The sequence below is a fragment of the Thermobia domestica genome, chromosome 13 (assembly GCF_964235325.1).
Source record: "Thermobia domestica chromosome 13, izTheDome1.hap1.1, whole genome shotgun sequence".
NCBI classification, from domain to species: Eukaryota; Metazoa; Arthropoda; class Insecta; order Zygentoma; family Lepismatidae; genus Thermobia; species Thermobia domestica.
In genome coordinates this window covers 16257390-16282144 of record NC_137466.1, presented here as the reverse complement: position 1 = coordinate 16282144, position 24755 = coordinate 16257390, and the positions used below count along the sequence as shown (strand labels likewise).

General features: G+C 34.6%; 1 protein-coding gene across 1 annotated transcript in view; it reads right to left on the bottom strand.

Moving 5' to 3' along the window:
* The window catches only part of LOC145668028 (trypsin-2-like), an 85538-nt gene that overhangs the window by 11228 nt on the left and 49555 nt on the right, over window positions 1-24755 (bottom strand). The window contains exons 4-6 of the mRNA XM_081735497.1: window positions 23915-24053; window positions 18075-18188; window positions 14154-14309 (exon numbers count right to left, since the gene is read on the bottom strand). Coding sequence (XP_081591623.1) covers window positions 14154-14309; window positions 18075-18188; window positions 23915-24053 — 409 coding nt within the window. The remainder of the gene's footprint in view (window positions 1-14153; window positions 14310-18074; window positions 18189-23914; window positions 24054-24755) is intronic.

Below are 24755 nucleotides of genomic sequence, written 5' to 3'. Positions count from 1 at the left end.
AATGTAATGCATGCAATAGAGAGTTTGCTGCGGGTATTTGTTTTGACAGCCATCTGACATGTAATAAAGCGGCTAAATCCGTATGTGATAATGTAAAGCTCTGCATCGATTGTGGTATCATCTTTGATAAGAGGGGGCGAAAATCTGAACACATGTGTGGTGAACATTTTTGTTCAACATGCCGCGCGTATGTTGATACAAATCATACATGTTTTGTTCAGAAACAGCAACCTGTTCATACGAAAAGGTTTATGTACATTACCTATGATGTAGAGACGATGTTGAAGGCGCCGAATGAGCGCGGTGAAAGGGAACATGAGGTTGTATTGGTGTGTTGTCATCATGTATGTCACGTCTGTATAAGAAAAGGTATCGATGAGCCTTGTAAAACGTGCGGTGACAATATTGGAAATCGTTCGTTTTCTTTTAAGACAATGACGGATTTTATTAACCACGTGTTAGTAGAACGTCCTGTCTTTCAGAAAATCCTGGCGATCGCTCATAATGCATCCAGATATGATGGTCTCTTCTGTCTTAGAACTCTAATAGAAGACCAGCATATTGTACCTAGTGTTCTTATTCAGGGTCAAAAGATTTTTAATATTAATATAGGTAACCGTATCTTTTTTCGCGACTTTTTCCTCTATATTGGTGCTAAATTATCCAGATTACCGAAAACGTTAGGCCTTAGTCAAAATTTAAAGAAGGGAGATTTCCCATATTTGTTTAATACTGAAGAAAATCAAAATTATGTCGGTCCCTACCCTCCGCTTAAGTACTATGACCCTGAGGGACGAAGCACAGAAGAAAGAAAACAATTGGAAGCCTGGCACCAAGAACGTGCGGAAAATGGCGAGGAGTTTAACCTGCAGAAGGATATGTTGGCTTGTTGTAAAAATGATGTTAGAATTCTAACAGAAGCGGTCATCAAATTTAGCGATATTATTGAAGAGAAAACGGAGGGTTTGCAATGTTTCATAACATCATCAACCATTGCAAGTCTTGCAATGCGTACATATCGTACCTTGCACTTACCGGAAAATACTATTCCTATCATTCCCGCGTTGGGATTTCATCATAAGACCAAGTATAGTACAAAAGCTATGCAATGGCTTATGTATATGGAAGACCAATTAGGGATAGAAATCCAGCATGCTAGGAGAGGTGGGGAAAAGTATATTGGTAGGTACAAGGTCGATGGATGGCACGAAGGACTCAACGCCGCCTTCGAGTATTACGGATGTTTTTTCCATGCCTGCCGCCATTGTTTTCCCTTTAACCGTGACGCGGTTTTGCACGATGCACAAGACTCGTACAATACGATGGAAAAACGCTATGAGCAAACCATGCGCCGCCGTAAGTACCTAAAAAGTATAGGTGTAAACCTATATGAAATATGGGAATGTTCTTGGGATAATAAGATAAAGACGGACAAGGAAGTGCAAAAGTTTGTTCAAGAACGTTGTACTAATTTACCTGATTTTCTTATTCCTAAGAACTGTTACAACGGTGGTCGCACGGAGGTCTTTCGTTCTTACGTCAATTGTACGAGTGATGAGCGTATATCTTATGCCGATGTAACTAGCCTTTACCCATGGGTAATGGCGCGTAAACCTATGCCGGTTAAATCACCTAAGATTCACACGGGACCGGACTTTCCAGATGTGGAAAGTATTCACGGTGTAGTCAAATGCACAATTGTCCCTGCAAAGGACCTCTATTTTCCGATCTTACCATACGTTGCGGGAGGTCGATTACTTTTCGGCCTTTGCCGCACATGTATGGAAGAAGAAAACACTAATGAATGTACTCATAGTGACGCTGAGTGTGCTCTCACAGAAACATTTTGTACTCCAGAGTTACACCTTGCTCTTAAAAAAGGTTACAAAATAATCGATATACATGAGATATGGGAATTTGAACTCTTAGATCCTGAAGAGGGGAATTCAGGTGGACTGTTCGGGAGCTATGTGAATTCCTTCCTTCAGATGAAGCAGGAAGCCTCTGGTTTTCCTGCTTACTGTACCACTGAAGAAGACAAACATAAATATATCGAAGAATATTATGCCCATGAAGGCATACGATTAAATTATGATAATATTAGGACGAACCCTGGATTGAGGCAATGTGCGAAACTATACCTCAATTCATTGTATGGAAAGTGGGGGCAGCGCACAGATATGTCGCAGAGTATAATTGTTAGTGATGAGGTTACATTTCTTAGGTATTTAACTACGGCAAGGTATGAAATTCAAAGTGTGGTACCAATTGATGATGACCATCTCATTGTCACATACAGAGACATTGAAAACGAAAACGTACCGTTAGCGTTTTCTAATGTGATACTAGCCGCATTTATTACTTCGTGGGCTAGACTTAGACTTTACGAGCTACTGACGACTGTAGGACCTGACAGAGCAATTTACTGTGACACTGACAGTATCATGTATCTACAGAAAAAAGATGAGGAACCCTTGTTACCGCTCGGAAACTATTTGGGTGATCTTACAAATGAAATTCCTGAAGGTTGGGAGTTTACAACCTTTATAGGTCTTGGCTGTAAAAACTACGCAATGCGGCTAACAAATGCCCAAGGGGATGTTCGCGATATATTCAAAATTAGGGGGATAACACTAAACGATAGAACCTCTCAAAAAATTAACTTTGAGAGTTTCTATAAATTAGTGTCTGGACAATTAGAGTCCACAGTAATAGAAAACCCAAACAGTATCGTTCGTAGACCGGGGTTCCGTATTTTTAGCTGTAGGGAGACAAAGACACACCGTGAGGTCAACAAAAAACGAAAACGTATTGACGAACCTGACGTAACTGACGATGAACCAGTACAAAAACGTGCAAGTGTACCTTACGGTTATAGACCCACGAATGAATGAATGTGAGTTGTATGAATGTCTCTTTTTTAAACCGGCTCGTATACTCGTTCTTAAAATCACTTGTAAAAATATTTATTTTTAATTTATTCATAATTTATTTTAATTTATTCATAATTTTTTTTTTCATTTCAAGCTTTAATTTTATATCCCAGTGATTTTTTCATTTCAAGCTTTAATCTTATATCCCAGTGATTTTTTATCCGTTTCATTAGTATGTATACTCCGAACAATCAACGATTGTGAAAATATTAAAATTCACATGTTCGAAAATATGTGAATGTATGAGTGTGAGTGTGTATATAAAGCAGAGTCTCTATTGTATGCATTCATTTGATTACAAGATGTTAAAGTTTCAACATCCCTCTACTATTTTAATTGCTGGTCCTTCAAGGGCTGGTAAAACTTGTTTTGTAAATCGTTTACTTAATGAATGTGATCAAATGTTTAGTATAAAATTTAATGATATTGTTTGGTGTTATGGTGCAGTAATACCAAAATTAGATGCAAATGCAAAAATACGTTTTGTAGAGGGAATACCTGACATGAATAATTTTGAAATTAAAGAAAATTCATTATTAATACTTGATGATTTAATGTCGGAAACTAATGGCGATGTTGCTAATTTATTTACAAAGTATGCACATCATAAAAAGTTAACTGTAATATTTATTATCCAAAATTTATTTCCAAAAGGAAAACATGCACGTGATATTAGTTTAAATGCACATTATATTATAGTATTTAAAAATCCACGTGATAAATTACAAATACAATATTTAGCAAGGCAAATTATGCCTCGGTATAGTAAAGAAGTCGTGAGTGTGTTCGAAGAAGTAACACGGGAGCCTCACACTTATTTATTATTTGACTTGACACAAAAAACAAACGATGCATTGCGAATACGTACAAATATTTTTCCAAATGAAATCATGCATGTGTACGCTAACGTAAAAGACATGCATACAGAAATTTTTGTTTAGTCAGCATCAAGATGTTGAAGGTGAAACAACACTACAGCACGCTCCGTGCTCTGTGCAAATGCAAAAATGCAAAACGAAAACAAATTTTACAAAATGCTTCAGGGGATTTAATAAGAACAATATCTCAAGTAGCTAAAAACACAATAAAAGGAAACATTCCTTTAAATTCTCGTCAGAAGCAACGTTTACGTAGACATAAAAAGATCTTACGTGCTCTATCTCAGCAGCGTACTGCATTAAATAAAAAGAAGAAGTTGTTACTACAAAAAGGTGGTGCGCTTTTACCGTTAATCTTGGGACCACTTCTTGCAGCAGTAGGAAGTAGTATTTTCAGTCGTTAAATATGTCAGAGTTACGTAAAATGATTTTAGTTCCTGAAAATGCTGTACATGAAATTCAATCAAATCTTAAATCCATAGATTCACATCAGTCACGTTTAGATGAAGAAATGAATAATATCTTAAAACGCCGTGATCTTAGTGTACAACAAAAGTGGAAATTATATCAACAAGCTTTGCATCGTTATTTACAGTATACATCTTCTTCTTCACATAAGCCTATTACTTTACCTATCATTCAAGAAGAAGAAGAAGAAAACTTATCATCAAGTTCCAAACAAGATAGCAATACTTCTATTTTACCATTTGTATCAGACATTTTACAATCAGTACCGAAAACACTTCGTAGGAAAACAGATCTATTATTAAAACAGTTGACAAGTTCTGATAAAATTCAGTGGGATAAGTCTGGCATTGTACGTATTCAAGGAAAAACAATACCAGGTTCAAATATTATAGATTTAGTAAATGATGTTGTTCGTACAAGAAAATATTCAAGAAATCCTTTAGGTATTCATGAATTTAAAAATTTATTAGAAGATCTTAATGTTCCTAAAGAATTTATTGGTACACCTAATAGCACACCAGCATCAAAAGTGAATAGTAGTAGTAAACAACGTATTCGTAAAGTAAGAAAATCTACTAGTCCTGCAGTAGTTGCTAATTTATTTAAACAGTGGAAAGAATATAGTATGTAAAATGACAAAATTATCAAAAATATATTATAATTATTCAAATCCTGATTCTTTATCAAGTATACAAACATTACAACGCAAAACAAAGTTATCTAAAAAGAAAATTAAAAATTGGTTAGCTTCTCAAGATGCTTATACATTACATGCACCAGCTCGTAAAGTTTTTGAACGTAAAAAGTATTATGTTAGTGCACCAAATGAAACATTACAAATGGATTTAGCAGATATGCAAAATATTGCAAAGTATAATAATAATTATAAATATATATTATGTTGTATTGATATTTTTTCACGTTACGCATATTGTGTTCCGTTAAAAACAAAGAAAGGTCCTGAAATGGTAAAAGCAATAACAAAAATTTTTAAAAATTTCAAGTTACCCGTGTTTAACGTACAAACAGATTTAGGCGGTGAATTTTATAATCGTCATGTAAAACAATTGTTTAAAAAATATGAAATTAATCATTATAGTGTTCATTCCGAAATTAAATGCGCGTTAGCAGAACGTTTTATACGTACATTAAAAGAAAGATTGTATCGTTATTTTACTGCAAAGAATACTTATCGTTATATTAATGTATTAGATCAACTTGTAAAAAATTATAATCATTCATACCATTCAAGTATTAAAATGGCACCTGCACAAGTAAATGATTCCAATGTGAATCAAGTGTGGGAAACATTATACGGAAATAAAAATAATAAAAAGAATATAACATGTAAATTTAATGAGGGTGATTATGTACGTGTTAGTAAGTATAAACATGTATTAGAAAAAGGATATTTACCTAAATGGTCACAAGAAATATTTATTGTTGCCAAATGTATTAAGTCAGATCCTGTTACTTACAAATTAAAAGATTGGAACGGTGAAGAAATTAAAGGAATATTTTATGCACAAGAATTACAAAAAGTAATTATAAATTCAAAGAAAACATATCTCATTGAAAAAGTATTAAAACGTAAAAAAGGGTGGATGTATGTAAAATGGTTAGGATATCCATCAAGTATGAATTCGTGGATTAGATCAGATTCTATTCAGTCTGCAAAATGAATTCGAACTTTACACACGACTTTTACGTTACTCTTCCTTCAAATGCAAGTAGCAATCTTTTTGAGAATAATACTACATCATCATTTCGAGTTAAATTGGCACAACCTATTGATTTAAGTGATGGGGAATGGGGTGTTGCATTAACACAAATTAATATTCCGTGGAGTTTTTACAATGTTGGTGAAAATGAAGAAATTATAATTACTAGTGTTATCGATAATAAAGTTGAACGCTACCATGTTCCAATAACACCGGGATATTATTCATCAATTGAATCAATTCTACAATTAATTCCTGAAAATGTTCGTATGTTACACTATTTACAAAATAAAAATCAAGTTGTTATTAATCATTCTTTAAAATTAGAAGACCAATGTATGATTGGTGTTACACCAGGTTTACAACAGATTTTTGGATTTATTAATGAAAATACGCTTGATGTTAAAAATGTTATATACACAAAAGTTAAAAATGTTGATTTAATATTAGCACGTGGAAAATTTCCATGTGATTTAGATTATAATATTCCCAATACAATTAATGTTTGCATTGATATTGTAAAACAACAACAAAATATAGGCCCATTAGTTCGAAAACTTAGTGTATATAATGTACAACACGGTCATGTAAAATCTTTTGTATTTCACACACCACATTATGTTAAAGTTGAAAAGAAATATTTTGATACAATAGAAGTAAACTTAAAAGATGAACACGGGTTAAAATTACCATTTCGTTTTGGAACTTCAAACCTAACACTTCACTTTAAACGAAAATGATTTCTGAAAGTATTGATGATAGTTTTTACATTACATTAGTTTCAAATGCTAGTGCTGATGTATATCCTACAAATAGTCCAACACATTTTATTAATCAATTAAAAAATAATATTCGTTTATCAGAATTCGATTGGTATGTAGGATTAAGTGAAGTACATATTCCATTAACATGTTATAATGTTACCGCGGGTGAAAACGTTATATGGTACAAATTTAAAAATGCAGAACCTATGAAAAGTAAAATTCTTGTTGGATATTATCCATCCATTCATCATTTACTAGAAGAATTAAACGCAATATCGAGTTTTATAAGATTTAGTTTTTCAAATGTTGTACATGTTGAATGTGATGAACATGTAGAATCAGTTACATTGTCGCCTACATTAGCTTTACAATTAGGTTTTTCTGAAAAATCAGATCTTGTAAAAGAATCTCATGGATTCAAACAACCATACATAGATATCGGATATCCACATCAAATTTTTATTTATACAGATATTATACAATATCAATTTTTAGGTGATACAAAAGCACCATTATTACGTATAGCAACAATCTCTGATATTAAATATGGAAAAGTTCAAACAATTACATTTGAAGATATTCATTATATGCCACTTGCAAAATTTTGTTTTAATACAATTGAAATACTATTAAAAGATCATGCAGGGCGAAATTTGCCATTTCGTTCTGGGACACTGACCGTAACACTACATTTTAAACGCTCTCCGGCATCTTCTAAATAATAATAATAATAATAAAAAATGAGAGCAAGACGTGTTACTTATCATCGTGGGCGCGGAATACCATATTTTTCAGGACCTGTATATCAAAGGGGACATGGTATAGGTAGTTTCTTTAAAGGATTATTTCGTTTTGCTTTACCATTTCTTAAACAAGGTGCAAAAACTGTAGGACGTCAAGCATTACAAACCGGTATGCAAGTTGCGGGTGATGTATTAGAAAATCGACCATTTAAAGAATCGGTTCGTGCACGTGTAAAAGAAGCTGGTAATAGTTTAAAGACAAAAGCAATTAATAAAGTTGGGCAGTTGCTAACTGGTAACGGCAAGAGACGGTCACGCAAGAGGAAAGCTCCTGCAATTGTAAAGTTTGGACCACCAACAAAACGTAAACATATACAGGACATCTTTTCATAATGGCGTTCCTAAATTCAAATAGTTTTGAATGTTGTACCAATGAATTTGATTTCTTTTCTATACCAATGACACAAACAGCTATTGAAGCAACTACAAATGCTGAATATCGTCCTATTTCCACATTAACCTCAGAAGGACCTATTGAATTTGTTATTCCGGGAGAAACAGGTGAATTTATTCATCCTGCATATCTATATCTTTATGTACGTTGTAAAATTACTAAAGCTGATGGTACAACTTTAGCTGACGATGATGTTGTCGCACCCGTAAATAATTTCTTACATTCTTTATTTAGTCAAATTGATATTTCGTTAAATGATAAATTAATTAGTTCTTCATCAGGATCTTATCCTTATCGTGCATACATTGAAACATTATTAAATTATTCTCATGATGCTTCTCAAACACATTTAGCATGTGCCATGTGGCATAAAGATACTGCAAAAAATTTTAATAAATTAGATAATACAAATGCTGGTTTTCAAAAACGTGCTAATATGGTGAAAAATAGTAAATCTTTTGAAATGTATGGACGTCTTCATACGGATATTGTAAGTTTAGATCGTATGCTTCCTAACAAGGTAAGTTTGCGTGTAAAACTACATCGTAGTAAAGATAATTTTTGCTTAATGTCTGCTGAAAATACAAGTTATAAAGTTGCACTTGAGGAAATTATTCTTCATGTACGTCGTATTGATGTAGCTGCAGATTTAGCTATGCAATTAAATACACGAATGGGCTCGGAAACAGCCAAGTTACCTCTGACGAGAGTGGAAACAAGATCTTATACTATACCTGCACAAGTAAAGTCTTACAGCCTTGATAATCTTTTCCTGGGTAATGTTCCTAAAGGACTGATTATTGGTTTCATCTCCAACACAGCCTTCAATGGGAAATCACATCTTAATCCCTTTGAATTTCGAAACTTTAACGTTAACAAACTGCAATTACAAGTCGGTTCAAAATCATTTCCTCCCAACCCCCTCACACCTGATTTTAATAATAATTTATACCTTCTAAGTTACTATACTTTGATTTCAGGTACTGGTATATATTATCAAAATTATTCACATACTGTTACTCTTGATGAGTATCCAAACGGATATGCTCTGTATGCATTTATTCTATCTCCAACAGGAACTTTAGATGATAACACGTGGGATGTAGTACGCGATTCCCCTGTAAATTTAAAAGTATCATTTTCAGAAACTTTAACTGAACCTGTTACATGCATTGTGTACGCACAATTCGATTCTTTAGCACAAGTAGACAAAGACAGAAATATTTATACTGATAACACCTTCTAATTTATTTAGTTGAGTACAATGCGGGTTGTTGTTCACTTCTCGGCGTATCATGATAACGAAGATGAGTTTATTATAAAAGAGCTAGCCATTGTAAATCCTGACGTTCCCTTTTTTCAAAATTGGGTTTTTAAACCACCATTTCCTTTAAATAACTTATCTGAGCCAATCATAAGCACAAACAAATATCTAGGTGAGAATGTGTATGGCATTACCTGGCACGAAGGAGATGTAGAATATTCACATCTTAAGGAAATTCTTCAAACATATTGTTCAAATACTACAACCATATACACATACGGAATAAATAGAAAGTGTTTTCTTCAAGAAATTCTTCAAAGAGAAGTTACAAATTTGGAAGAAATAAACTGTCCAAAGTATACTGCATTAAGTTTTCACGTTCATCGGTGTGCACATAATAAGCATCGTTTCGGACAATATAGATGTACTGTTCATGAAGCATTACTGTATAGTGAATATGTGAAAGTGTATGATTATGTGTTACATGTAAATAACAGTGATAATTACATACCTACTACAATTAAAAATAATCTTTATCATGTATAGTGATGAATTATTAAAAGTGTTACTAACTGATAAAGTGACTGGTGCAAGTGTTACTGGAATTTACCCTATTGACAAACTTCCTGTAACGGTAAAACCCCCTGCAGCACTTGTGATTAATCTTGATACATCTGATTCTGCTGGTTCCCACTGGGTTGCAGTGTACATCAATAAGAAAAAACATGGATACTACTTTGATAGTCTTGCTATGGACATTCCCAAGGAAATAAAAAACTTTTTGTCGAAAAATACTAAAATGTACTTTACAAATATTCAACAATATCAACATGATAATTCTGTGTTATGTGGTTATTTTGTCTTATATTTTCTGCATCATATTATTCGCACTCAATCATTTGAAAAGTGTTTAAAATTGTTTAACAAGAAAATTTTGAAAAAGAATGATGCTATTGTTTATAAACATGTAAACAAATTTTTAAAAAGAAAACACAAATAATTTTTTTTTAAATTTTTTTTTATTTTTTTTTTAATTTACATTTTTAATTTACAATAAATTTTTTTTAAACTTACACCCATGCATTTTATTTACAATTCCTCATTACAATCTTGATAATGCATTAGTTAATGCTGTTGATCTTTCATATTTCCACCAATAATTCAACTGTTGTGCATTACGATATGCACATCCTGATTTCTTTACAATACTTGTGTGAAAAGAACAATATTCATTAAATGTATTTCCACATAATTCATTTAATGAAGGACAATGTTTTGTTTCTAAATCAATGACATTATCTAATGCAAATATTCTTTTAATCCAAAGAGATTTCTCTAAACCTTTACAATAAAAGGTTGAATTCTTTGCACATAATTGATATACAAGGTTTCGTATGCATGATACAGTATATCCAGTTTTGCTATTCCATTTCAATCCATGCAAATTTAATGTTAACCAGTCAATTTGTTTTTGACATCCTAGTGATAATAAATTATATTCAACTGGTGATTTTACCAAGCAATGGAAATTTACTGTATCATCGCATGCAGTTAAACAAAACTCACGAATAATAAATTCGTTATCAGACATTTTAAAACCTTGAATATCAATAATATACTGATTTACACATGGTGAAATTTCATTTGTATGAAAAATAAAAAACGGAATTATCTGTCCAACAAATTCTGTATTTTGTAAAAGATCACAAGTTTTATGCATAAAGCATCGAAATGAGATTTCACTATGTTCTTGTTCAAACACTTCAAAGAGTTCACTAAGAGTTTTGTCAAGAGATAAATACTTCACTGCAAATGATCCAGTATTATGAAAATGTCTACATTCATGAGGAAGATGTAACTTGCATTCCACGCATTCCATTGGATTATTGTTGTGTAAGTATACTTTTATAGTTTTTAATACACAGTTCACATTAATGTTTTCACCATTACATAACACACATGAAACACTAGCACTATTCGAATACATTTTTTCAATCTGAAATATTCGCTTTCCGTTTATCTTTTCTTATGAAGATCTCTAGTAATTCCGGTAAATAGTCTGTATCACTTAATAATTCCACATAGGCGTCATAAAATTTTTCTCTTGTTAATAGTCCGATAATATGCGTGTTTGCGTACAAATAAAACACATCATCTTCAACACTAGGACTTGCTATAATACTCCAAGCGCGGGTTTCCAATAATTCTGGACGCGTCGTCATACAATCATGATCAAAATCATGATTAGATCCTGTCGTACAACCCTCGCATATTAGTGTTTCATTAAAATTCCATTTTTCAATAGCCTTCTTTATACATTCACGATCCACTTTTTCACTATTACAAGAACAATCTAAAGCCCAAAATCGTGATGTTCTTGATAATACAATTGGAGATGCTGGCGGTGTTGGTGAAACTGTTAGCGCTGGTGAATCTATTGCATCAAAATCAAATTCTTCATCTGACGATGATTCGTATATTTCTGTTTCAGCATCAGATATTGCTTCAATATTGCTATTGCAAAGATCCTTCTTCTCATACGACTGCATGATGTATCTTTATATATTTTGTCTCTTATAACCTGTATTTAAAGTATTTTCATAACCGCAAGGTAATCACGTGTTCGGCATTCCCAACCTTAAAGTTATTTTTATTAGTTTGTCCCCAATTTGTGATGCTTATCTCCCACGTCCGCAATCTTCCTTTTGTTCACCTATCGCGGCGCCAAAGTTATTTCTATCAGTCTGGCGGTATTCTGTAATGTTTACCAAACGTGTCAACGGTCTTCCTTTGTATTAAAATTCAAGTTTTAGCACGCCCTGCAAGCACACATCATCACTCTTACCCAACCGGGTTTCCAAAAGCGCGGGAAAAGTTCAGTTCATGTCTTAAGTTCACCAGCAAAAAACGTACGAAAACCACGCTCTGTATATGTACCATCATAGTGTATCATACAGTGTTCGAGTAATAATTACAAGAGAATAAAAAATACGATCCAACAAATTAAAAAAGTCCCGCATGAATAAATATTTCCCTCCCATCATACAACGCTCATCTCTGATGTTAAGGGTCCCGGGTTCGATCCCAGTGCGTATCATACATTATAAGTGTTCTGAGCTTCTTATTTTTAACAAATAAAATAATCACCATCTCCTTTAGCCTAACAGGTGGGACTCAAATATTAATTTAATCACTACTACGAAAGTACGTAATACAGAATGACGTATCAACAGATTTAATTCAAATTTCCATTATTATTATTATTTTTAAAAATAACCAGTATAGAGTCTCTAGAGACACGCATACACACTCAAAAAAGAGCACATGACCTTTCCATGTCAGCACAACTAAAAACAAAAATATAACAACTTTCCAACACACGTAAGCAGGTCATCAACCCATAATGACATACACGCCACCTCTGGCAACATCCATTAAAGAACCATGTTAGAACATCATTATTACGTAAAGTACCGTTAACATTCCAGCTTTCGGGTGTAGAAGTTCAGGCTCACCTACTCCAGTCCAGCAGTAGAGATTACAGGATGAGTTTAGGGACCAGTGTATAGCCCACTTTGTGTAACAATAGCGTCTCTTCAAAGAAATTACATAGGTAAAAAATTAAAATTTTATCGCGGTAACCTAAGGAAAGAAAGTTTCATACAGCTTTAGAAATTCTTAGCTTCATGCAGCAAGAATTAATACATTACGTAAGCTTTCTTTCCTCAGCTTACAATAAAATTTCTGTCGCATCTAGAGACTGGCTTCGTTTTTCAAAGTATTCTGGTGCATTATTGAATTTATTGTGCGTAGTCCATTAACTGATTTTTAATATTGATGTCATTCTTATATGCTACGGAATTCAGTAAGCACTTATCGAAATTGAACTTTCCATTTGCTCTTGTAAGTCTTAAGGAATTAGTTTTGGGAAGTATGCATGCACTTGTAAAAAGTAAGACTAGAAGAAAACGTACACTAGACTTTACAGGACTGGTTGGTTTGAAGAACAGGCTGCTGCTATATGTTTACTTTTGAGATATCGCCTAGAAGAAATCAATCCAAATTTTATTACAACTACGGAGACGCAAGCAAACTTTGAGTGGTCCAGGTGCAATCGACCATCACCAGGATCGACGCCCGTGGCAACAGGAAGAACCACTTCTCCAGATCCAAGGAAAACGACAAGAAATTAATACTAAGAAAACTAAACTTTGACCCCAAATCTTGGTTGCATATAAGAGCACATTACTTACTACAAAATGCGGTATGCCAAGTTATAAATGTAAGTTTCATGCAAAAATACCACCAAACTGTACTTCAAGCAGGGCGTCATTGGGATATATTTACATGTATTATTTATATTACATTATAAGAAGATTTGAGGTCTGTTAGAAAAAAATCGAACTCTCTCATGTAATGATGTAGTCCCTTCCTGTGTTATATATTCATCGTTTCCAGCACGTCTTCGACTGTTCAAGTGCATTCTGCAACGCATATTTTGGAATAGGCTAGATATGTTAAAATAGTACCCCATATAAACCTATGTAGAAGATAAATGATTCCAATGTGGAATCAGTCTAAAACACGCATCATATGTTTCACTTATAAAAATAGAACTTCCTCCAATGCTCAGTGCAGACTTCCCAGTTTCCCAGTTTTATTAGGCAACGTTGTTATAGGAATAAGATTTTGTCTAATAGAACTCTAATAGAATAATTTGGGTTTGTGCCTATTTTCTTATAAATACTCATAAATAGATAGGCTTAATTAAATCTCTAGTACAATTTACTTAATATATGTTCCATATATCACTGTTATTTTAACTGTCTAATTCTATTTGATGATTCAAATTTCGAACTAGCAAAATGTTTTCCGAATCCATTTTTGATTTGACAAGAAGTGAAAAATGTTCATGCAAGAATACGCACCTGACATGAGTCTTTGCCACCTTCAGGAAGTCCAGCACATATAGCGTGATGAGTGTCGATTCCTCCGAAATCTGCATAATCATGGTCACATGCTTCATTATCTATTATAGGAACTGAAACTTTGCTCAGTAGTCCATCAGATGATTCGTCACCTTCCTATTAAAAATATGTACAAGTAAAATGATGTTACTTACTTTATAAAATAGAAGTAGATTAAACAGTTGACTATTTCGGCTGAAGTCTAGAAACGTTAGAAAATGTTTCAGTGTGTTTTGACAAATTCAGTGGTAATAATAGTATACTCTAAGTCATTGATCACACTGATTATAACAGTGATTGTATTATTCACTTCCGAATTCTTACGTTACCGAAATAGGGGAGGCAGGGTGGCGAAAATGTAGCTACTTGTCAAAATATCAACGTTTTGTCAAAATATATGCTATAATTCGTCTACAATGACTTGATGCCTGATACATTCAAGTAACTGTAATTTATAAAGAAATGCAATACTGCATTGATATATATATTAATAATAGCTTATCTACAATAAATACATAAATCCCATCTAATATGTCTTCTGCATTTGAATGTGTAATGTCTTGTTACAATACTTTGTTAGCGACCACAACACCATGATTGACGTGAAAATATGGGAGCTTACTTATATTCAACACTACGTTAATAAGTGAGTTTTGTTTCACAGTGTAGACTTACAAACTATGAGAATTCAATGCTTAAACTAGAAATAGCACATCTATTAAACCTAGTTGTAATAGAGAAATAGGGTCAAAGGTAGAACCTGTTCCTCGAGCGCTGAAACCACATCTAAAAGCCATTGTTCGCTATCTCTTACTATTTTTGCTCTATGGATATTATTAATGAAACCACAAGTGTTAATTGATGTTTATCACTTCCAGTTACAATATTCTTGCACTATTGAATGTGTCAAAAAAATTGCTTGTTGATATGTATTTCCGTTGTATCCATTATTCAATCAGTGTTGTAACCTCAAATCGTAGATTTTCACCACTTTCGGTTTGAAACTATAGATAGATGTCGAGACAATAGTCATTCTCGGGACGCTGAGTCTGCTTTTGTATACTTCTAACCCTCTTTGTTCTACGAAAATAAATATTGAAACGCAAATACTAATAAATTTCAATTGCTTCCACTTTAGGTAGAATATTGTGGGTACTGATGGTATGTTTTCTTGAGATTTTGAATTGTTAAAAAAAAATGCCTGTTGTTCATGTATTACCGTTTCTCTTCTATGGCAATCAATCTATAAATCGGAAATTGATTGATTATTTATTTATTTATTTATTGTAACAACAACACAACAGGCGTCCTGCCCATTTACAGTGTTTGTTTACATATATGTTAAAATATCATTATTTTTACAGAAGAAAAACACAGAAATTTTTATTGTTTCATTAATTAATTCAGCTCATCATACTACAAATTGTGTTCCTAAACATTTTTTCAGACATATTGAATATGTCAATCATTTCACACTTTTCTTCAATATTATTGTAGTGAGAGCTCATTCTCCATAAAGGGGATTTATACAGGATGTCAGTGCGTGCTTTCTTACAGTACATGGCACTACTATTGCTTAACCTCGTTCTAGACGTCGGAACATGCAGAAATATATTAGAACTTAGTTCTATACAATCAATTTTATTATTTATAATTTTATGTAGAAAAACTTAATCATTAACATACCTATGCTGCTCTAATGTCAGTATATTGAAATTGTTTGTTAGTTCTGGGTACGATATGTATGCTGGGTACATTCCAGTTTTTTTTTATACATTAGTAACCTCAAAAACTTACACTGCACTCTTTCAATCATTTGGATATATTTTCCATTATGAGGAGTCCAAATAACAGAAGCGTATTCCAGTTGGGATCTGATATACGAATAATATAGTTTCAAAATTGTCATGTGGCTACGGAAGTCTCTACTTACACGACAAACAAATCCAAGACTCTTATAAGCATTGTTTGCAATAGTTTCAATGTGATTTACGAAAGTCAGTTTTGGGTCGAAGGTAACACCAAGGTCTTTAACAGTTTCCGGCCTACAAAGATTTATACCATCAATAGTATAATCATAATTTATGTATTTTCCTTTTCTATTAAATGTAATAGCTTTACATTTAGTTATGTTTAGGCTAAATTTATTCATGTGGCACCAGTGTTTTACATTTTCCAAGTCTTCCTGGAGGTTTTCACAGTCTTCAAGTGATTTAATTTGAGTATATAATTTTAAGTCATCTGCAAAGAGTAAAGTAAGCGATTTCTTGATGTGCTTAGTTATATCATTGATAGTGATGAGGAATAATAAAGGTCCAAGGTTTGATCCTTGCGGTACTCCCGATGCAGCATTAAAATTGTTGGAGATATGACCTTTGTAAGCTACAGATTGTTTACGATCACGTAAGTATGATGTGAAAAGTGCTAATGCTTGCTTAGAAAGATTCATAAGAGCTAGTTTTTCAAGCAAAATGTCGTGGTTAACTAAATCGAACGCCTTCTGAAAGTCTGTATAGATTACATCCACCTGCCCTCCTTTGTCTAGTTCTGAAGCTATAAAGTTTGTTATAATTGTCAAATTAGTTGAAGTGGATGTATTCTTGAGAAATCCGTGTTGGTGTACAGTGATACTGGATCTAACATGATTAAGTAAACGATTGTGTATTATATATTCATAAATTTTTGCAAATGGGGATAGAATTGCAATTGGTTTAAAGCTTTCTATATTTTTAGCATTGCTAGTTTTTGGAATAGGACATATCAAACTTTCTTTCCATTGGTCTGGAAAAACATTATATTTTACGGACATGTTTAATAGTATATGTATAGGATGTTTTATGATATCAATAGTTCCCTTTATTATGTAGGGTGGGATACCATCAGGACCACCTCTTACCGTTTGAATACAGGGTTAATCGAGGAGTTGGAACCTATTCTTGTGGCGCTGAATCAATTTCGAGAAACCACTTCTCGATATGTCTTACAGGAAAGAGGATATATCTTGGTAAAAGCAAGAAGATTAGCAGAAAACATCTAACGGAAAGTGACTGGCCTGTCAGTGATTGCAGGAGACCTTCGACGATGATGATGATAAAATTGGTAATCATAGTCAAGATCAAACCCAGAAAGAACAGAAAGTGAAATTGTGAAATTGTTTTTTTTTTTTTTTTTTTAGTTTAGGCCAAAGAGAACGGATAATGAAAGTGAATGATTAAATGTTATTGGACTATCCCGTGAATAATCGAACTTGGGACCACGTGCATCAAAAGCACAGGCGCTAATCACTAGACCAGCGAAGAAAGTTCCAGAAAGAACAGGTTTTTACTTAGAACCAGTGGCGTACGTAAAGGGGTGCTTCGGGGTTTTAAACAACATCTTAAGCAAGATATTATGAAAAAAATAAACGTTTATCATATTAAGGTATCTATACAAACACTTGAAATGATGTGACCATGGGAGTTTGAATCTCTCCGTCATACTCAACGAAATTCTGCATACGAATTGCTGAGAACTATAATTTTCTAGAATGACAAATCTCTTTCGGAGCATCTGAAAAAAGGAGTGATCTCACAGCACTGATCACAAATGAACTTGCAGCTTGTAGTTATGACTCGTTTGTTTTCTGTAACAAGCACTGAAAAACCACTATATTTATATTAAGACTTTTTTTTCAGAGAATAAGACTAATTTTATGTTGTTTTCCACATTACTTTCTTTGGTTTAAACCTTATTTTGCAAATATAAACTAATATTATGAATTATGAACTGTGTTAGGAAATCACATCTGATGCTTTTTGAAGAATATTTTGAGTAAATGTGCTTCATTACATATTTTACAAATCTACTCTTCCATTCATTGTCATATTATGTTTTGTAACTTACCTCAAGAGCACCCCAACCAGTGACAATGGCCATTGCTCCCGGTTGAACATTCTCACCGGCTTTCGGAAGTGGAATTGGGCGAACCGTCTTCGAAAAAGTAAAATGCCAAAATACCTTCAACAGAAAATAGAACAAGTGTCAAAATCGTTCTGATCACAACTGTTTTTAAATATGAAAGAACTATATACCTGTATACAGAGAGCGACAATAAACTTTCTGGACTGATTTCATGAAATAAAAATATTACCTGCAGGAAGGCGATCTCTCTTCATCTTTCTACGTAGTTACACCTATTGATGCAATTCTTTGCTCGTTGGTACAGCGACTAGAATCTATTGGAAAACTCATCTTCTGTCAACCCTTGAGTTCCCTGGTCACAGGCGTCTTCGTAGCCTCCACGTCCCTTGAGGAGAAGGTTCAGCTTCAAGAAGAAAGTAGTCTGCTGAGGCCAATTCTGATGAATACGATGAATGTGATGGTACTAGCTGTTTCTGAGCCAAAACTTCCACTGGACACTCGTTACCTCTTTTGTTTTGTGCGTGGTTTAGAACATGAGGACAGCTTACTTTGCCCAAAGTACGATGAATATTAGTAGGCTTCCTTTTTTATGTCGAGGATACTGCTGATTTCGGAGGCTCAGGGGATTGTCGTCAGCAGGAAGGTTCCTCACGGAGATTATATTTTTGTTTCTTCATGGCTTCGACTTCATGTCCTCTGCTTGTCTTCCAAAAACTCCCTGCCATCATGAAAGCACTTGTGCCACTAGAAAGTTTATTTTATTTTAGATTACACTTCATGCCCTAGGTATCCTGTAGGAAGCAATGGATTTCTTGGCATGATTTTCCCAGTTTTATACACAAAATTCGGTTGGAGCCATTGGCTTAAATACACAGTTCATATTTATCTTCTGATACTGTTACTCCTTTGAAGCTCCTTCGTGGCTAAGCGGTTAGCGTACGCACCTTTGACATAGAAGACCTCGGCTCGATTAACGGCGGGAGCTCACGTGGTTCGATTTCCACGTTAATCAGTAGATCCACGTATCATATAGCCTTACTTCTGAACGGGACATTAAACTCAAAATCAACTCGACTATTACTTTTTTATTTGTAATAAAAGAGAAGTATATTTAGCGACAGGATCTTAGAAAATCAGTCCTTACAACAGAAAATAGATTTTACACATATGTATTGTTTAGTATTGACTCTGAATGGAATACGCTATTTCAAGGGACGATGCTTTTTCTTTTGTTATTGAGAGGAAGACAAACCTAACATTCCTAACAAAAATTTTAGGAATGATCCTATAATGGACCAAAAGATTGAGATCTTTGCCAAGAATTTTAGAAATGATCCCAAAAATGCATCAAAAGATTGCGATATTGACCAATAATTATTTTTTGGATCAGGAGCCACACAATTTTTGAATAGCCCCTAAATCGAGTTATCGTATCTTTTACGGAATAAGCACATCATACTGCGTTAAGTTATACTTTGAATTTGATTACTCTATATGTAGTTCTCCAGATATAAGGCGTGCAAGAAAATGTTTTATTAAATTAAATATATTGGATTTTTTGGATCAGGGGTCACAACATTTTTGAAGGGGCCCTAAATCGAGGTCTCGTATTTTCTGTAGAATAAGCACATCATACTGTTAAGCGATAGTTTCGGTTTGGCTACACTATATATAGTTCTCCAGATATAAGACGTACAAGAAAACGTTTGATGGAATGAAATATACGGTATTTTTTGGATCAGGGTCCACAAAATTTCTGAACTGGCCCTAAATCGGGTTTTCGTAGTTTTACGGAATAAGCACATTATACCGAGTTAGTGACAGTTCCGGTTTGGCTAAACTAGATGCAGTTCCACAGATATAAGGCCTAGAAGAAAACTTTTGCCTGAAATATATTGGATCTTTTGATCCAAGATGAATTGAAGACAATTGACATGACTCTGCTAAAAAAAAATGTATGGAATGCGCTTGAGTATCGTCTGTGCGTGTGTCGTGTTACCAAAAGGGCACATATTGAACATTTGTAGAGGGTGTATAAACTTTGTGAGTTCGTGGTTCTTTTCATATATCTTCCATGTGTGTACGTGTAATACTTTTGAAAATATAGCCTTTTCATAACGAATGAATCATTTATGCTAACCTTAAAACTAGAAACGAAAAACTTGCCAAAGCAGACCCTGTCCACTAAACATACGCATTCTCTGATAAACATAGCTCAAAACTTTTGTAACGTAGTTTGCAACTATCATATAGCAATAGTAAGATGTAAAAGAGGGCCTTACGGGCCTAATCTCGCTCCTCTAGAAAAAAGAATAAATAAATAAATAAATAAAAGGTAACCAAGAAAGTTCTCTCGCTTTTTCATCCACCAACTTCGAACATCGATATGTCATCTAAAACATACCTGGAGGATCAAAAATAGTCCCCATCAATATCGACGACCTTCTGCCAACGTTTTGGAACGCCATGGATTCCATCGTGGTAGAACTTAGTGGGACGTGAAGCGAAGAAGGTATCAAGTGCATTTCCTAACTCTACTAGGGACTTGAACTGGCCTCCTCTAAGATGATATCCAAGGAATGGAACAGGTGATAATCGGACGGTGCAATGTCCGAGGAGTATGTCGGATGCAAACGTGTTTCCCATCCAAGGCGTAGAATAGGGTCCCGGGTCATCCTAGCCACGTGGAGAACCCCTTTGCGATTCAGAAGTTTTGGCTCCAAGGTTTTGAGTTTTGCTTGAACACGGCTCAACTGCTGACACTACACAGTTGCATTGGTGCTCTCACCAGCTGGTGGAAGTTCCTGAAGCACGATTCCGCGAGCAGTCCACCAAAAACAAAGGAGGATCTTCTTCTGGTGCAGTGTTGGTTTCGCCTGTTTTGGAATCAGTTCGTGTGATGGTAACCAATGATGACGGCGCAGTGGAGCTTCACAAGAGCCCAATTCTCATCACATGTCAACACTCTGTCCAGAAATGACTCCTTCCTCAGACGAGACAGCAAAGAAACACAGACGTCTGCTCGCTTTGCCTTCTGGCCCAGAGTCAAATCATTGAGTTGAGTTGATTTTGAGTTTAACGTCCCGCTCAGCAACGAGGCTATATGAGACGTGGACCTACTGATTAACGTGGAATCCGAACTACCTGAGCTCCCGCTGTTAATCGAACAGAGTCAAATCATGTGCGACTCATCGACCAAACTTGTAGTGCTTCCCAAGTTGATGAAGGTGCTATCGAATGGTTTCTCCACTCACACAGAATTGTAGTACCAGTTCCTCACATGTCTGGCCACTGTTCGCCTCAACGGCTGCCGGAAGATCTTAATTTTGTACGTGTGTTGGTCTTCCGGCAGGTGGTGCATCTTCGAGTGTTTCGGGACCGTCCTTAAACTTGTTAAACCAGCTACACTGTCCACGTAGTCACCACAATCTCAACAAAGGCCTGGCATATCTTCCGCCCCGCTGCAGCGGCGTTTGACGCCTTTCAACTCGTACAGCATGCACGCCTTTACGATACTCTGCATTGAGAAAAATGATTGGATTGAAACGTGACCACGCGGTATGGTTAAGAAGTTTTAAACCAAATCGTGTTGTTTGACAATTATGGATAATCACTTGCAACCCAACTGTATTAACCGTTGGTCAACAAAATGAATATATGTCATTGTAGAATATTTTTAACCAACACTAGGGTCATACTCGGTTAACGGAAAGTGTCATGATGCTTGAAACATATAGTCTAAAGGAAGCTGATATACGTGGACAATTTGGTACTGCAAAAATTACGACACATGTTTGTTATTTACTGTCTATTTAATCGAACTTATACAGAGTTATATCTTGACAGAGCACGATTACTATAGCAACGTTAGCTCCTGCCCAAGTGGAAAGCTACAGACGAAGAAAATAGAACCAAATAATAATCATTGCATCGGAACCACAATGCATGAACAGCAGTGTTGTCATCATGTATATTGATCACACTTCATGCGACAACCTCCCAATGGATTACTTTCATCGCAGATTCTTTCAACGTCAAATCATTAATCAAGCCATCCCTCATTTTTTCCATAGCTGCACTGTTTTTTCTCACCAATAATCTGAGCTCTCCATGTCTACATACATCAGTGTTGAGCCGCCTCAAGACAGAAACCTATCATGCATTCGTTAATATTAACCATTTCAATGCGTTGTGGAGTATAATGTACTTTCATCTCATCAATCATGCTGAACTATTTATAAGATTTCTAATTATATTTAACATGTAATCTTATGTATCCTTTTCATTATATATTTTTTTGCTATTTTCTCGCATATTTCTTGTACGTAACTTTCTCATGTTTTATCTTTCCCAAAGGTCAAAATCTTAGTGTTTATTAGCTATGTTTATGAATATTGTTCTATTTAAGCATTTTTGGCTGTACTTGTTCTTTTTGCACGTATAATTTTGCTTATATCACATTGTACAATCCGCGGCAAAAAACTGCAACATGAGGATGTAAGTTTATTGTGAAACTACGCCTAACAGCACAGGGAATGAACATAACGTCTAAGTGGAACGAATCACGCCAGGTAAGGATAAACCTCGGCCTCTTCCCGTGCACACTTATTTTGGAGCAAAAGACTTCGTCATTTCACAATAAACTTATATGCTCATGTTGCAGGTTTTTTGCCGCGGATTGTGCAATTAATGTTATTTATGTTTGCACTTGTTTTCAGCACATCTCTTGCCGAGAGAGAGGGCGTAACCCTCTAGAGGGAGTTACATAAACTAATTGATGCTTAAGACCGACGGAATGAACAATGACCTATAAATAAGTAAATACTTTACCACAAAACATAACCTATAGATAAACCCATTCCTTGTTCCAATTAAAATCGTCTTTTTTTTTTTTTAAAAAAAAAAAAAAACGCTCCTGTTCAATGAAAACTCAAGTAACAAGCTTGAGAGGTAGTTTTTGAGTGTTTGGTTACCTTTGTAACCAACTGACGGTTTAAAATTAACTACATGCTGTGTTAACTCCCGTAACGGTGAATGTGACCCAGATTTTTTAACCAATTATTTCGTCATGTTTTAACTCCATCGTCGTTGATATTACCTCATTGTTGGGTTATTTGCACTCCCTACCTTCTCCAAGCGACCTCATAATGTGGTCATTTCTTACCACACGCTTGTTCACTTTTAACTACATGTTTGGCGAAACGCATAAACGGGTTACTGGAATTTACACCTTGTTGAGTCATGTTGTACCCAAGTTGGGTTAAACGTATTAACCGAATATTGGATTTCACACCAATTGAGTCGTTGTGTTGGACTCCTACATTTAACTACACTTTGGATTGAACTTATTTCAACCCAATTTAACTAAACACTTTGACCCTATTTGGGTCGGAGCAGTTTTAGCCACCTAGTTGGGTTAAAATATACACCAATAGGGTCAATTTCAACCCAATCATTTTTCTGTTCCCATGTTCATTCTGTCCTTACGCAAGTACACGGTGTAACTGAATTTCCGCAACCAGGCATATATACTCACACCAACAACTGAACTTTGCCTAATGTCCATTTGCATTCAACTCACGGTGCGGGGGCCAATTGAACACAGACCTCCACAAAATGCGACAGAACTTTCTTAGACGGGTTACGAAACTTTAAGATCCTGCACAGCGTAGTTGATATGAGAAAAAGTAAAATTTTGCGTTGCCACATTTCAATTTGCTTTTGCATTCAAGATGAAACATTAAACTTCTAGTGTAGGAACGTATTAGTACCAAATAAAAATAAGAATGGTAGATTAATTTTATTTGGAAAAGCTAACTTACTTTTAAGATTGCAATATCATTTCTGCCAGTGGATGAGTTATAACTTGGATGTACATATTTCTTCATTACTCTGTGAGTACTTCCTCCGCATTTTATATTATTTGTTCCTACTTTAAGACTCATAAAGAGAGGAACAAAGCTGAAAAGCAATAGAATCGTTATAATTATAATTTCAATTATAGTAACCACTTATATTTAAGTCAAATGAGCAAACTAAGTCACAAATTAAGATAAAGACTTCTAGTATTCCATTATTAATATCGACGAAAGTTAATAATAAACAGTTTTCTGAAACAACTAACGAAGGAGGTGGTTCTTCAAAATAGTGTTCATACTTTCCAACATAAATAATCTTCACAACGAAATCTTGTAGTGATTGATCTCCTAACTTTGAGATAATATATATTTTCAAAAGCCTGGTGTGTAATACAATTGGAAGAATTTCACTATGTAATGTAGAGTAGAAACACCTGACTGAATGTGAAATATAATTGTTTCGTTCTAAGAGATATTAAAAATATCTGTAAAGGGAAGTTTTGTTAGAATGCAGAAAGATCAGATTTTTATTTTATTTTATTTATTTAATTTCGTTTACTTACTTTTTCTAATTTTCTAAGGATAGCTTTACTTAGTCAGTATTCTTGATACATTGCCTGTACTCAATAGTGATGGAATAGGTTATGGATCACTTACGTCACACCTTTTGTCTGAGTCTGGGTCTCGCTTCTCAGATCCGGTTTGACAAGCTGAGACCTAGACAAACCGACCCGGGTTCGTGGCCCGAACAGACCCGGAGATCCAAACACATCTGGTGACCCGTACAGACTTGGTGCCCGAGCAG